The sequence below is a fragment of the Paramormyrops kingsleyae genome, chromosome 10 (genome assembly GCF_048594095.1).
Source record: "Paramormyrops kingsleyae isolate MSU_618 chromosome 10, PKINGS_0.4, whole genome shotgun sequence".
Classification (NCBI taxonomy): Eukaryota; Metazoa; Chordata; class Actinopteri; order Osteoglossiformes; family Mormyridae; genus Paramormyrops; species Paramormyrops kingsleyae.
Window position 1 is genome coordinate 2,946,673 of NC_132806.1, and position 16,834 is coordinate 2,963,506.

At 43.0% G+C, this 16,834-nt stretch overlaps 1 protein-coding gene across 1 annotated transcript in view; it reads left to right on the top strand.

Annotated features, from left to right (window-relative positions):
• LOC111851979 (mitogen-activated protein kinase kinase kinase 11) overlaps positions 1–16,401 on the top strand; it is a 40,031-nt gene extending 23,630 nt beyond the window's left edge. The window contains exons 3-10 of the mRNA XM_023827387.2: positions 3,631–3,779; positions 4,195–4,370; positions 4,466–4,706; positions 6,164–6,274; positions 8,514–8,676; positions 8,794–8,909; positions 9,159–9,629; positions 11,008–16,401. Of these exons, the coding sequence (XP_023683155.2) occupies positions 3,631–3,779; positions 4,195–4,370; positions 4,466–4,706; positions 6,164–6,274; positions 8,514–8,676; positions 8,794–8,909; positions 9,159–9,629; positions 11,008–11,618 (2,038 nt within the window). The 3' untranslated portion in view covers positions 11,619–16,401. The remainder of the gene's footprint in view (positions 1–3,630; positions 3,780–4,194; positions 4,371–4,465; positions 4,707–6,163; positions 6,275–8,513; positions 8,677–8,793; positions 8,910–9,158; positions 9,630–11,007) is intronic.
• The last annotated feature ends 433 nt before the right edge of the window (positions 16,402–16,834 follow it).

A 16,834-nucleotide genomic window follows, 5' to 3' on the forward strand; every position in this document is an offset into this window, starting at 1 on the left:
TCTTCCACTGAGAAACAGTTTTTAAATTGACAGATAATTCTCTCACGAATTTCAGCACAAAGGGATGATTCTTTGCTTGCAAAGACTGAGCGTTTGCTAGATGCTCCTTTTACATCCAATCTTCATACCCAAACCTGTTATCAGTTCACTTGCTGCTTGAGGAACCTTCCAGAATGTTTTCAGTCTTACTTTACTTCTGTCCAAACTTTTTTGTAATGTATTGAAGGCATCATTTCTAAATTAGTCTATGTTTAACAAATAGAATTGTTTGTCTGTGAAAACACTGAAAATCTTTTCTTTGTCCTTTTTTATCTAAATATCTGCGGTGTAGAAATACTTCACAGGTAACAACGAAATCCAAAGCAAAACGGGACTGCACACTGTGCTCTACTGAACCATCAAGAGGAGGTTCGAAGTCAGAATCATACAACACTAGTATTCTAATTGAATATTCAAAATCTAAACATAAGAAAATGTGTGAGAAAATTGCCACCAGCAGCACTCGGGCACAATGTGGTGATGATGGTATCCGGAGATGGTAGTATGCAGAGATGGTAGTATGCAGAGAGGGTAGTATGCGGAGATGGTAGTATGCAGAGATGGTAGTATGCAGAGATAGTAATATGCGGAGATGGTAGTATGCAGAGAGGGTAGTATGCAGAGATGGTAGTATGCAGAGATGGTAGTATGCAGAGATGGTAGTACTTTCTGAGGTGTTAGGCAGTATCAAAAGTTTGTGAACCACTGTTTTAGAGGTTTTAGAGTGACATATTTTTAAATTATAAGTAACCTACTGATCTATTGTTTTCCACAGAGACTAAAATGAGGATCAGCACTGCTGTGAACAGCTATGAACAGTGGCAGGTCTTAATGTTGGCTGTTTAGAGGATTGCCTGTATGGTGTGTTTAATATAGGCTTTCATATTGTTTTTCAGGAAAAAACTGAAAAGTGCCTCTCTTGGTGGTGCAGTGGGGGTGGGGGGGATTCCAAATTTAACGTTTATCCCCATATTTTTAATTTAAAATATTGCATGTTATTTTTTAGACATCACAGAGCCCTAATTGGTATCACTATCGACGAATATCAGAAAACGAGCCTCGGAGCAGTAGACAGATTTGTAGACATCGGCAATGTGGGAACTCCTGCGGGGATTTGCCTGTTTTTAGTGAAATACTGTAGCAAGTGCAGTATGGGGAAGGCAAGTGGCCGAAACTTGCAGTTTGTTCTCATATCTTTGTTTTTTTCTATATATCTAAATATCCGTTGCTTGGAACAGATGGGAAATGAACCGTTTGCTGCAGTTCTCTGGAGTGACCAGTGTTGGCTGCCATGTTGGAAGGTTTCCTGCCCTCCAGGTCTCCTAGCCAATCACGGGACAGAAACGTCTGGACTGGGGCTGTGAATTAGTTATTGCTAATGCTGATAAATAAGTCATAATCGACGGTTTGGGAACATTTTTTTCTTAGAAAAGTGCACAACACAGGAAGGAGAGTAGTTGAAATGACCAAGACTCTCTATCGGCTGTGTTCTACCAAATTCGGATTTGTTACTGCAGTGCCGATTCTAGCTTGCTTGGCTCCCTAGGTGACCCCCCACCAATAAATAATGATAACATTTTATATGGTACAAATATAAAAATATATAGAAAGTAAGGTTCAGAAATATGAAAAAGAAGTAACAAATAGAAACAAATAATAGTATATAAATAAAATTGCCTTCAATTGCATAACTCCCAACTAAACTCTGACCTTTCTTGTTTTCTCAATGGAGACTCATGAATTACATCGTCATAAGAAAGTGCCAGAGGGCTCCAGTATATGGGTCTGACACCCTAATTTCACTAAATATGGCTTCGATTTATTCTTATACTTTTGTGTTAATTTGGTACTGAAGCATCAATATATTACTCATCTCCCAACACTGTCAACCAAGAGTCAAGACCAAACCAGTTCACCTTAGATTGGCTTTACATTTCACACAAACCAAAAATGCAACAATATGCCTGTGCAGCTATATATTCACAGTATTATTAATGAATTGTGGTTTATTTGGTAGCATTCCATAATGTGACCGATTTTACTAACTGCATTCGTACCGTACAAAGTTAAAGGTTTGCTATTTGTTGCATTCTCTGCTCCCCCTAACTCATACTTCCAGTGGGGTCATCTGAGGTCAATCCAGCTCTGCCCCCCTCCCCATCTCATATTTCTGAGTGGTAGCCAGCCTAGTTCACAAACTAGAATCAAGGTCCCCACTCTGACACAGTGACATATCATCATTGACAAGGCATGCAAATCAGTGATAGAAAACTGATCACGCAAATATCACCATTATGTTTCTTTTATTTGTTTGTTTGTTTTTATGTGGGCATCCCATGCCACACCTGTTAAGATGCCAACCTGTGTGGCTGCCCATGCCACCCATACCTAAATCTCTCTGAAGCTAAGCTGGTTTGGACCTGGCCAAGACTTGAATGGGAGACCAATTAGGAAAGCTGGGTTGCTGCTGCAAAAAGTGTTCGTATGACCAACAGGTCCACTCATCCTGTGTCCTTTGTGGATCTCAGTGCATTGTGTTCCTGCCCTTTCATCACCTTAGCTTACGTGTGCTGAGCATAGTGGTGCAGAATGGCTGCTGTCACATCATCCAGATGGCTACTACAGAGTGGAATTGGTCAAGTAGCTTTGGCCATCTTGGAAAGTGCTATATAAATGTTTAAGTTAGTCTCCCCATGGCATTTAAGGTGCTTTTTCCAGGAAATTCAGATCAAGCTAAATAGGGGGGCAGTGTGTTGCTCAGTGGGCTAAGCCTGTGTGTCTGTAATCACACATCTGCAGGTTCTTGAGCAAGGCCCTTAACCCCCAGCTCCCTGGGCACTGCCATGAGTGGCTGCCCTCTACAGACAACTTGCTTACAAAGAACAAATTGAGGGCTTCTGTAAAGCGCTTTACTGCAATGCTCCTTATTAACGCTGCATTAATAACATGGAATTGAACTGGTCTGCTGAGATCAGTGATGACCATTGTGACCAACTGCTGTGATAATGTGAATATTCTGTTGTCCTTTAAACCGTGTGTGATCGGGGAGAGGTGGGCGTGCTGTGTGCTTGTGCACTGCAGTCTCAGAGACTCGCCTCTGGGTTTAAGACGCCCAGGCCTGCAGCCGAGGTGAAGCACTGACACAGTAATTAGAGGCCCAAATAAAACTCTGTGGATTGCAGGCCATGCTTTAGGGTTTCCGGTGCTGAAACAGTCAGTTGAATGCGTTTGCTGTGGTGTGCCAGGAAGTATCCCTATCCAGTGTCTCTCCACTCTCTGTTTTGTAGTTAGTGACTGCATGTGTTTAAGTGTGTGTGTGTGTGTGTGTGTGTTATTTGTCCATGTTTCTCTTAGTATGTATGTTTGTGCAGGGACGGATTATGGGTTGTGTGGGCCCCTGGGCAAAACGTTCGCGAGCCCCCCCCCCCCACCACCACCAGCACCACCACCACAACCACCATAATCCTTTTGCTGTGTGCTTGTGCTGTACTCCCTGTCCTCTCCTGGTACTTCCCCTTATGTGTGTGTAGCTGTGCTTCATGACTTCTGCCCCATCCATCATGTCATGTTTTAACTGCCTGTCCTCCGTAGCTACGGCGTGCTGCTGTGGGAGCTGCTGACGGGTGAGGTGCCGTACCGCGGTATTGATGGCCTGGCGGTGGCCTACGGCGTGGCCGTTAACAAGCTGACGCTGCCCATCCCGTCCACCTGCCCGGAGCCCTTCGCCCAGCTTATGGCCGGTAAGCCACCTGCTGCTAAGCCGGCCTGCCGCTGCCACCTCGGGGAGCTGACGGCCTGCTTTTACTTCCCCTCTGCTGGGTCTGTAAAGGAGGCCTGGGCCAATCGCAAGCCCCCCTAGGTCAGCAGGGGGCTTTTTACATTTTACTCAGCCCTTTTTTGGAAATACTTGCAGAAATCAAGATAACCAATGCATTTCTCATGTTTAACTTGTATACTTATTATTAATTTAAATAAATATTTGTTTGCAAAAATCTTCTTCGACTTAACATAAACCCCATTATTTTATCACATGGACCAGCTTTCACCCACTGTTAGAATCCAAGAGTTTTATTTCGAAATCCACGGCCCCCTTTGCTGATTACGGAGGAACCCGCACAGGTGTGTGAACGTAGGTGCTGCTGTTTCTGTGTGCAGAGTGCTGGGACCAGGACCCCCACCACCGGCCAAACTTTGCCTCCATCCTCTCGCAGCTGACTGCCCTGGAGCAGGAGGTCATGGACGAGATGCCGCAGGAATCTTTCCACTCACTACAGGAGGACTGGAAGCTGGAGATTCAGGACATGTTTGACGAGTTGCGTTCCAAGGAGAAGGTGGGGGCACAATCATATGTGTGTATGTGTGTGTGTCTGTGTGTGTGTGTGTGTGCATGCATGTCCATGTGTGATGTGGGTCTCGCCCGGTGCAGGAGCTGCGCTGCCGCGAGGAGGAGCTGCAACGCGCCGCCCTGGAGCAGAAGTCGCACGAGGAGTTCCTGCGGCAGCGGGAGCAGCAGCTGGCGCGCTGGGAGCAGGACGTGTTCGAGCGCGAGCTCAGCCTGCTCATCCTGCACATGAACCAGGAGAAGCCCAAAGTGAAGAAGCGCAAGGGAACCTTCAAGAAGCACAAGCTGAAGGGCAAGAACGGCGAGAAGATCAGCATGCCGCAGGGTGGGGGCACCAACGCGCACATGAAACTGAATACCTGAACCCTTCGAGCTTTAAGATCATGCCCAACCACATTCAAGCACTCAATGACCTTATTGTCCAATTGTGTTCTCTAGCCAAGGGCATGAAGTTTTTTTTTTTCCATGTGTTACGCACGTAGCTGAATGTTATTTAATTCACGCATTTGATTTGATGCAAAACAAAATTCCATTATTGGAAGAGCTAGGACCAGCCATACAGGCTTAGAACAATTGTATTGCTCAGCCTTCCGTGAATACGTATGGCTTTAGCATTGGATCGCTGTCCCTGTCTGCCGCCGCTGCAGATGCTTTGGTTTGTAAACCGATAACTCAAAATCCATTGTTCAGATCTTTTTCAAACTTCATTCAGGCACTGGATGGGTGTGCAACTAAAACTGATTAAATGTCGAGACAGATCAGCCCAAAACTGAAGCAGCACCTCGTAGTGATAGCAAAAAAATGGCAGTTTTGTCACTTGATCCTGTTAAGATGATACCTCAAAAGCCGTTTGACTGGACAGGACCACTGGATACATTATTTATATGGATGAAGATGTACACCTCATTTCATTTTAATTTTTACATCTCCAGGTGATCCATTCAGTACTTCTACAAATAGTACAATTTGGTGAGTGTGGGACGAGTACAGCTTAGAGAGCCGGATCGAACGACAGGGCTGTCTGGGGAACACAATGCTGTTGTTTCTGACAGCACTGAATCTAATCTTAATAATAATTATTATTTTTGTATGTTCAGAGCCTTGTGACTCCTACACCCTTTTGAGTAACAACACAATCTTTTTTTGTTTGAAAGATGACTTTCTTCCAAATTAATGTTTTTTTTTTTTTACTTCATCGGCCTTGTAACTTATTTTGAGGCTCAAGTGTAGCTTTTTAAAAATAAAATCTCATGCTTATCTCATGAAGGGTCACATATAAAAAAATGACTTACTCCAGTTACTCCAAACCCCTTCATTTTTTAACAACCAAATGCCAAATGTAACAAAAATCAGTTTGAGAGACCTTGAAAAAAAGAGTGTAGCTGTAATTGTAAAATACTCACAGCTCATACGGAAACCTTCTTAGATCATTCTTTGCTACCTGCAGTGTAGAAAATATCATATATCTCAACGGGAAATTTTTATAAATAAACAAAAAAACATTTCTTAGCTCTGGAAGGTATGTTTAATTCACATGCCAAATTTAATCTGAATCAAAAATGCTGATGCAATTACTTTTTTTGAAATTTAATTCATAGGGAATGACCCTATATTTCTGAATACCTTGTACAGTTATAGGAAATGTTCAGTTCTAAATGACGTTAAAAATGTATATTTCCCGCCAGGCATCTTTGGTGTCTCCACGTGTTTCCGGCCTCTCCAATCTGATGTGTTTCCTGCTGCTTCTGTCACTCTGATTGCTGTCTGCTTCTGCTTCCTCAGACTTCATTCACAAGATCACCGTCCAGGCATCCCCAGGTTTGGAGAAGAGGAAGAACTCCCAGGACCTCCCCTCTGGCTCCTCCCCTTCCATTGGGCCCCGCCTTCTTCTGCGTGAGTCAGGGGTTCACAGCCTTTCAGTCTTTCATCTCATATGTGTCCTTCCCATTTACTCTCTCTCTCTCCCTCTCCCTCACACACGCAAACACACACACACACACACACACACACACACACACACACACACACACACACATGCACATGTCGGGTATACCTATCCTTATGAGGCCTGCTCATTCACTTGTATGGGGAAAATGCTAACGCTAACTATGACAACCTTAACCCCCACCCAGCCCTAACCATAACTATAAGGGATAAAGCCAGTCCCCATTAGGGAAAACAAAAACTAATGTTTATCACATTATGGGGACATTGTGTCCCCATAAGGATAGGTATACCCGCTCGTACACACACACACACCCAGTAAACAGTATTTTCTGGATGGCCCTTTGGTTAATATTTTACATGCAGTTTAGTCTACACAATAGAACCACAATCTTGTTCAGTTTTAAAATGATAAAACATAACCCTCATTCATTGATTTTAATGGTAATATTTTAACGTTACAAATGCTGAGTGATGTTTACAAAAGTTTTATTTTGTGCTGATTCTTCTGTAGCAAAATGCACTGCACATGGTAAACAAATACACTGTATATATACCTTGTTTATATACCTTGTTTATTTCATGGCTCATTCCCTGCCTTACCAGATAGGCTCTGGAGCTCTGCTACCCTGCACAGGACAGGCAGGTCTAGAAAGTGGATGGATGGGTGGATGTTCATTTCATAATAAGTTTTCCAGTTCCTTCTAGTGTCTTTCTTTATTAATTAGAAGTAAAATACAACTCAAGAAATAACTATAAAAAGGTCTATAATAAAGGAATGTGGTGAATATAAGGAGTGGATTATCTGCTCTTTACATTGCAACTGCATGTGAATGACATAATTGGCTGCTTGGTTTAGTCTGAAGTGCCTCTCAGCTGGCATACTGCAATGAGCTTTTCCTTGATGCACAGTTTTAGAAAAAAATCTTTCAGTAATAGTAATGCACGTCACACTGGTTATCTCCCTTACATCAGATGTCTCACTGCCATTGTTTTAATAGGTAATTGTTGCAGAAGATGGTTCCCTTTATTATCAGTATCAAAGCTGGTCCTGGCCAGTCAGGCACATGATGCTGTACCTCTGTCTCTGGTCCTGTCCAGTTAGGCACATGACACTATACCTCTGTCTCTGGTCCTGTCCAGTCAGGCACATGACACTATACCTCTGTCTCTGGTCCTGTCCAGTCAGGCACATGATGCTGTACCTCTGTCTCTGGTCTTGTCCAGTCAGGCACATGACACTAGTGCTGGGCAATAAAACGATCTCGATTTTTTATCGATAAAAAATGAGGACGATCACGATGATACACACAGACTATAAAACTCGATCAACCAAATTGAATGCGCTGAGACAGACAACTCCATGGCCTATCGAGCAGAGGTTTACTGAACGCCAGCACAACAGCCAATCGCCGATGACATTGTAATTTTGCCTATCCTCCCTTAAAGAAGCAATGGGTACGTTCGACTTGGGCTTAGGTCTGTCTGCAGCTGACGCGACGTGGAGCGCATCGTAACGCATCGTAACTGCCTGGGATACAAACGTCATGAGTGTGACTAAAATCTTCGGCCAATAAGGGCAAAGTTGTGTCGTCACGGAGGCGGTTCCAGTTTGTGCTGCACGGCCTGTCTCAAGTCGTCTTGCTCTCGCGTGGATTTTGTACCATGTGACATGGCGACGCGTGGTGACGTTTTGCAGCGCCGGACAAAAAAAGAATTTAAAAAAGTTTTTAAGAGACCAAGAATAGAGGAAGATACTTGTTGCAGTCAGTTCTGTCCTGCTTTATTTTATGTTTGCCCTTTAACATATTTGCAATATTATACAGTTTTGCACATTGTTACATTATTATATGGTTTTGTTCATTTGAGCTATGTTTCTTTGAATACTTGAAAATCAATAACCTTTTATAATTTTAAGGGAATTTTGTATGTAAACAGTAAAATTTGTTGGAAAATAAGTATTTGTTTAGTAGTATTGTTTATTTCAATGTATTCATTCTATTTGTCAGAATAGGGTTATTTTTATTATTATTTTGATTATTACATTATTACATGGAACAGCATTGTGAAACTATAATACTGATAATTATCGATTTCAGTCAATACAGGAAAAAATATCGTGATAATTTTTTTTGCCATATCGCCCAGCTCTACATGACACTATACCTCTGTCTCTGGTCCTGTCCAGTCACTCCCAGTGAAAACACCAGGGTCTTTCCCTTAAGCCCTGTATGGTCCTCAGAGACCTCTGCTATCATGCAGGCCAGCTGTGACAGCTGGGCAGGCCCCCAGAGGAGCCCCCAGAGTCCCAAGAACCCCAAGATTTTACGCCTCAATACACCTGAGGGCAGGTATGGCTCCGTCCCTCCCGCCTGCAACCCCCTTCTCACCTGAACCTGATACGCTTCCCTGGTGGGTTTATCTCATCTCTCTCCTTCTTTCTGTGTTTTCATGCATGTGTGCATCAGTCTCTCCATGAGAGCCAAGCTTCTGGAGATGGACAGCAATGAAACTGGCCGCTTGAGATCCGACTTCGAGCTGTACAGACCTCCCAGACCTCCCACCCCGGAGTCTGCCCCCAATGGTACGCGTGCCTGCTTGCCCTTTGAGCATTTCCGGAGAGTTTGCGACCCAGCAAGAGAGGCCATGCATTTCAAAAACTGTCTTTACTCAAGAAAAGCTTATTTTTTAATGTATCTAGTAGCTACTGGTATGGTTGTTATTTTTGTAATGTTATGAGTTTAAATATTTGAAAAGTTACCAATGTAAATAAAAAGTTTACTGCCCCATACTGTACTTGAGTAAAGCAGAGCCTGTCTCTTCTGTCCCTCAGGCTTCTGTCCCAAAGAATCTCCCAGGAGCGGTCTACCTCAGGGGGATATGGGTGGTGAGGGGGGGGGGGGCCTAAACTGGGGCTCTTGGTCTGGGGGTGGTTCCCCTGGAGCAGAACACGGCTCAGTGGGCGGTGCTGAGAAAGGCACCCATCGGGCCCTGCTGAGCTTGGGCTCCATGCTGGCCTCTGTGGCCTTGGGCCGCTCTGCTGCAGCCCAGCCCAGATTATCCCCCAGGATCACCCCCCAGCCCCCAGATTCGGAGGTGTTGGCCCAGGACTCATCTGTGCTGGACGACCTCATCATGTTCTCCCACTCGGGCCCCCTGAACCTGCCCCTACCCTTCCCGGATCCAGCCCCAGCCGAAGCCCAAAACCCGGCCCTCACGCCCCCCACTCGTCCCTGTGTCTCGTGGGATCAAAGCTTGGACCTCAGCAGAGGAGCCCCAGCCAGCCTGCACTCCTCTCAGCTCGGTTGGACATGATCTATTTACATTCTGAGAACAGCATGGCAGCCCTGCATGCATTTCTAGTTTCTAATATTTATCTTCTGAGTGTTTCCTGCATGTACAGCCATGGAAAAAATTGAGACCAAATAATTTTTTTATTATTTGCATTTCTAAATCCTGGTTTAATTGTTCTTCTGCTGGCAAAAGGCTACACTGAGCAGCAGGTTGCTTCCAGGTTCAAAATTTCTAAGACAGCAGTACATGAGAGTAAGGTAAAGCAGGAGACACTGGGAATGACCATAAACCAGCCAAGTAACAGGCAGAAGCCACATTCTAATGCCGGAGTTGACCGTTAACTTATCCGACAGTTTCTCATGAATCGTAGGATGACATCAAGTGACCTTCAAAGGGAACAGGAAACATTAAGTGCAGCTGTGAAGTGCACTGCTAGGACAGTTTGTATCAGGCTCCTGGAAGCAGGACTGAGGTCCAATAAAGCGAGGAAGAAGCGCTTCATTAATGAGAAACAGGGAAGAACCAGGCTGCAGCTTGCAGAAAAAAAATATTCACAGATGCACACCCATAAATTGGGAAATGAGTGAAACAAAAATTGTGCTGTTGTCTCTTAATCTTTTCCGTGGCTGTATAAATTTTATACGGGTTCAGTTTAAACAGGTCAGTCCGGCTGCTAGTTTGAATACTGGTATGTACACTACTGTGCAAGAAAGCCTATGGCAGTTAATGAAAATTGGTGTTTACATGATCTCCATGTTGGTGGAATGATACGTCTGTCGAGGTGTCAGCTTAACCGTTTGAAAACCTCTGCTAAAATCACCCAGTATTTGCCACAACCATCCATTACACCCATTCGTTTTTTGGTTAATCAATACCTCACTGAGATACTTAATGAATTAAGTTAATTAATTAGTTGAGCTGGTGGAGAAATGTAACAAATATATGGAATGGCTGGGTGCCCCTGAAGAGAGGTTTGGGAACGAAGCGGCGTTCATCTAGCCATCCCAGGATATATTAGAAACTTTTTGGAGAACAGAAATTATTGTTTAGTTTTATTGTGTTACTGTTAATTACCCTATTATCTCATGTTAAATTCTGTTTTTTTGTCCGTTTTTATACACATGCTACCCGGATAAACAGCCTCAATTTTTTTTTTGTCTGCCTAAGACTTTTGCACAGTAATGTAGGTGTATGTGCTAAGAGATGTTGTCACAAGTTAATTTGTCTCACAAACCAACAGGCTTAAACAAAGCTGACGGCAGATACTGACAGTGTTGCAACGACCTAGTATTCTTCAGGGCTGCAGTTCCATGCTGTAATGTTTAGTAGAGGTTTGCTGTTCAGGCCTGTCACTGGCAGACTTAGAGCCTCCTCTTGTACCTTTGCAGTGCTGGACCTGCCCCTGTGCCTGGACAGCCTGGCTTCTGACGACCAGACGCCACCTCCTGCCTTGTTCCCTGACCCTCGACTGTGGAGCCCCAAGAGCCGCCGGCTGGAGGTGAGCGTCATCCCGAGGCCAAGGCCCTCTCCTATTCGGCCCCGCATCGATCCTTGGAGCTTTGTGTCTGCTAGGGGAGCAGGAGTAGGTGAGGAATCAGCCAAGCCTGAAGGACTTCTGGCTCATATACCGAGCTGCCAGCTTTCTACCACAAATCCCTTCGCAAACTGTGACCCCTTCCCTGCCACAGACTGTGACCCCTTCGCTCGGGAAGCTGATTCTTTCATCACCCCCAAAGCAGCTCACTCCCCGTTTGACCCTTTTTCTGCCCCCTGTCCTGCTACCTCTCGCTCTGCCCCCTGCTCCACCAATGGCAGCCCCTCTCTGTCGGGCTTAAGGGTGGTCCCCTCGTGTCAGCCGGACTCACCCTTCATTGACCTGACATGGCTGGGGCCCAGGACACCCCTGAACTGCATCGCCAAAGAGTCATGCCAGAGCAGACCTCTGCTGCCAGCCATCCGGCCCTGGAAGTCCCCGACACTGGGAAACGACCAGTTCTGAGCCAGGCATCCTTCCCTTTGTGAGGAGCAGCTCTCTGCTGCGGGAGACAGACGAGGGAGTTTGGCGTGAACAGCCAGGTCTGCAAGTTCCCACCAAAGAGGAGGATTCTTCGGGTCCCAAGCTGCTATGCCGAGTCTGTTCAAACCCCCTCTATTCCTTCCGGGAAACCCCCCTTTATATTGTGATGGTTTTCCTGATCCACAGCTCCGGGTGTTAATGTGCATGGGATTCCCCCTGGGAAATATTTACTGGTGTTTGGGAAAAACTTAACAATAATCATAATTTCATAAAAGTGTTGGAAAGCTTTCATGTGTGTAAAGTGGGTTGGTCTATAACTGCAGAGATAAATTGCTATTAAAAATGAATTAAGTACATTTTTAAAGGGTACCTCAGGTTGTTCTATGAACGTTTCTTTGTGCTACAGTTATGAGTAATCAATAAATGCTTGAAGAGTGTTTTACATCTCTTTACAAGCATTTTAGGTTGTAGGGTGATATAGAGCCTGTAGAAAATATCAAGTGTCATATGACAAGAATAATAAATTCTTGCCACATGTATCAAAGTAATTTCCCCGATAACACCATAAAATTCCTCAATCCAATGTCCAAGAAATGAGAAATTAAAGTAGCACTCTAGATGGGAATATGAGCCCTCAAACAATTTTGAAATGAGGCTAATAGGGCAAGGGTTTGCACTATAACTAGAGAATTACTTTCCAATTTACCCTTAGACAGAGAGGCTAGCAAATTCAGAAGGTCCTGTGTTATTGACTAAGAGCCTGAAAATGATGCATTGCACATTCATTTTGCTGAAGATTGTGAAACTCTGGGCCAGCGGTGTCCGCTGCAGTCACCTGGTCGTCTTTTCTGCTACCCAGCCGCAGTCATTCCTTTAAGGTGCTTGCTCTCTAGGTCCCCTGTGTTTAATCTGTTTATCACCGCAGTTTTGAGGCAAAAATCATCTCCTCCTTGCCCTTGATAAGCAAGCATCTGTACATTTGTTGTTTTAAAGAAGTATTGCAGAATTTTGAGTTTTACACTGAAACTTTCCATCTGCAGTGATAGAAGTTTTTCAGCTGTGCAGACAATGTTAGATACAATACTAAAATACTCTTTTTCGAGGCCAGAGTGGTTCTTTGGTTTTTCTCATTCAGATTTGATCTACTTGGATTTTTTTAAAGGAGAACTGTCATATAACCCATTTAAGGCAAAATATCTGGTATAACTTCAACATTAATACAAAACTAACACCTTCATAGGGTCCTTTTATGTTCAGCCAAAGTTCTATCTAATTAATGCCAAACTACTCCTTTGGAAGGTGTCCTTTAACCCTCTACCCAGTGCAAGGTGTACGTACTGCCCTGTGATGTATGTTCGAGCCACAGAACAAGGCTGGCTGAGACTAGACTGCAGCTCAGGCATGCTGGAAGTTGATATACTGCAGCCAGTTTCAGGAAAGGGAATCTTCTCAGAAAGTGTCCCATTGTATACTGTGTATATACAATGCAAAGCCTAAAGTACCATGGTACCAATTATTATGTCACACAGGTCAACAGATAAAGACAAACATACAGTATATGCACATAAATCTTCTCATAATCCCAGCATTAACGTCCAGGCAAATTCAGGTGTGTTTGCCTAAATTTATTTACTTTGGGATGATCATTCATTTCTAGACAATGTGCTGATGCCTGTAGTTTTTGCAATACTTTTTTAAGAACAAAGACATGTTTGCATTTGGAGAAAAAATGAAATAATCAAGTTGGTGGAGCTGCCTCAGCATTAAAAGGAGCTAAAGAGATGAACACATTGCTATTATGATGAGATTGCACATTTGCCCAATAACTGGGATGAGCATAAATGATGTAAATGTGTGTTCTGAACATGCATCAAGGATGACCATTGGCCATTTTCTTAGGCTTTTGACATGAGACTGAGACAATCTGCGTTTTGTGTAATGACTCACATCATAGTTCATTGACATACTCAAGGCTTCTGCAGAGTTTGCCAGCAATGAACCAAAGAACAAGGGCTGAATCTCATCTGCCTCCATTTGTTTGAGAAGCTCTTGAGCTATGGTGCATCATTTGGTGGGAGTTTTTGTGTTTTTTAATGTTTTATTGATTTCCAGCTTAACTGTTCTTGGTTCTGCGGTTTCGGTGCTACGCAAAATTTTATTTGGCTCATTAATAAATATGATTTGGTCCTTCTTGTCACCCTTAGCAACGGAGGCCCAGGGGTTTGATTGCTTAGAGAGAGAAAACACTGTTAATATTAGTCCCTGATTACTGTACGGTAAGCTGTGGTTTAATAGGCTTTCTCACACCCATTTCTGCTACAAAGTTGGGCTTTCATGGTTACCACTAAAATATGGTGACCACTAAAAGATGAGGGACTGCTTTTACATGCAGTACTTTAGGCTCGTACTATTCACCTGCCTCCCTGAGGAATTTATTTGGGTATCTAAGCCACTACTTTGTGTTCACACAAGATGAAGTACCCAAGTAAATCACAACAATCAGTTCTCCATTCCCTTAAGTCTTCTGACTGCCTTGCACCTGTCTCTGTGCATCGTGATTGTGATGCAATGTCAGTGGTGACAATGGACTGTGTCTCCTTTGGCTTTCAGCACTGAAGCTAAAATATTTCCGGGTCACAGGGGATAGTTTTAGCTGCAGGTGAGGTGGTTGGCCGCTGGCTATGTGTGTAGGGGTCCGTCTTTGTTTCACTGATAGAGAGCCCTGTACCAAATAGTTTAAAAAACAAGATATAGGGGTATTTCTGTAATTAGTAGAAAGACCCTGTTTTAATCCCTCATTTTTCCCTGGATTTTTACTTGCTACCTGTAAGTTGATCAAAATTGCATGTTTTTGTCCAGAACAAGATTCCTGCAGAATGCTTTGTATTTTATAGTAAAAAAACTGAATGGCAATAACAGTCTTTAAACTATGGAGCCCCGGAAGGAACCTGTGCAAAAAAATAAAATAATGTTTTGTGAGCGCTCGCAAAAGTAACTTGTGCACAGGCGAAGGTAACATTATTTGATTTTTTTGCACAGGTCCCTTCAGGGGCTCCGTATTAAACCTGTAATTAGTTACATTTAGCATTTAAATATTTATTTAATGACTTGTGTAGTGGGGTCTGGATGAAATCTGAAACAGTGATTACCTCATTGCTCTTTTGCAGCGATGTACACATACATAGTGTTGCAGAGGCATATACTGTACATAGTCGTAACCATTGTGACGTCCTCTCTGCATCACTCTAACTGTAAGCCATCCTTCCATCGACTCTCAGTCCCTCTGTGGCATTTGATGTGATGACAAGGAGAATTATTCTGGCCATTGCTGTGAATAAGTTTAACTTGCCACCAAGTGAGCTGTAAGGAATGAAAGCACAATTTTGGAGCAAAACTTGTGTTTAAACAGCCTTTAAACTTTCAACCTCTACAATGCATCCTTTTTTATTTTTTGCTAGTTCTACATTTGAAAGAGAGTTCTTTATTCCTTTTCACTCCAATTTGTTGCTTATTGGCATTAATTAATCAGCTTTTTAAATTAACTTTATGGGTAACTAATCCTTAAAGGGTTTAACCCCAGTTCCTGTTTTGATTTTGGCTGCTTATCTCCTGTTTTGGGCCACATGACCAAACCACTAATGCTTTTCTGTGATATCTTATGTCATCCTGCTTGAAGGTAGAGAACAGCTGTGTGCCCTGGTGCTTTTTTAATGACTGATGTCAAGAGCAGCAGAATTAAGCCCCCCCAGAGGAAGAATTTCGGAAGAACGGTAGTTTGATATTTATAGACTGGCCAATAGTCAAACTTGGGGAAAATGGAGAATAGGCTATTCCAGGCTTGTCTTTTTTATTCGTTCCTAAGATACTTGAATTAATTGTATTCTTTGGTCATTACGTGCACTGTAAAATGCTGTAGGAAAGTATTTTCCTTTCTACAGCACTGGACGAATGCAATCTTCAGGTTTTCAAACAATAACAGTAAACATTCGCATTGTTGTCGCAGGGAGGGTTAAAAGGATAAGTTAACGATAACCCATACACTGGAGTAAGAAGGCCACAGATACATTACTGCCTCTTGTTTTTTAATAACTTTTTTGTATTTTAATTTTTACTTCACTGGATTTTCTAAACACATATCTGTGGGTGTCTGTCTGGGAGGTATCTTGCCAGTGCTGTTCTCTGTTTTCAGTTATAGTGCCACATTGATTTTCAGTGTTTTTCTTTTATGAAGCACAACAGTAATGCATTGTGCTCCAGTATAATTTTTAGATTCCTGCAATGAGAAATGTTGCATGAAATGAACAAGCTGACAGGCACCCTTTATGAACTGTTTGTGATGCATGTAATACACCACTGGGGGGCAGTGGTGCACTGTCCTTTCCTAAAGCCGACGTACTGGCGGAATGGGCAGGACAGGTGTGATGACTGCATCAACTCAGCACTGCCTAAGTTTCTTCCTTTGACAGTCTTATTTTATTTTGTGAATCTAGGCTATATAAAAGATTATGTTGCAGCTTATAAGAGCCTGTATAATGACTTTATAGATTTATTTAGAAATGTCCTTTGGTGGGCTTTGAGGGCCATGTTAATTGTTCCAGTTTGTTTTGTGTTTGTGGAATTTCACACTGGGCTGGGCCTAATCAACTCTGTGTATTTGTGTGTCTGTGTTTATGTGCGTGTGTAAATGTTGAAAATAAACATTTTAACATGTGGAAGATACTGAAAAGATACAAAGACCAAATAAAATTTAACTCAAATGATAAAATTTATGTTTTCATTTATGACACAATACTTTAGTAATACTTTATTAATCTGTAGGATTAATATAGGATTGATTTTACATATTGCGTCTTGCTCAAACCCATATACCATTGCTGTATAATGAAACTGAAATACCTGATCAATAGTGTTCTAACCCGGATTGTATCCAAAAAACATAAAACCACAGCTGTTCAAGAATTAAATGCACACCTTGACTCCTGTTTCCACCAAAACTATTTATGGTCGGGCTGCTATAGACAAACCTTTGGTCACTCGTGCCAATGCCAAACGTCGGTTACAATGGTGCCATCAGCACAAATCTTGTGCTGTGGATAATGCAAAACATGTATTGTTCTGTGATGAGTCCATGTTCACTGTCTTTCCCTCATCTGGGAGTGTTACGGTATGGAGATGCCGCAAAGAGGCTTACCACCCAG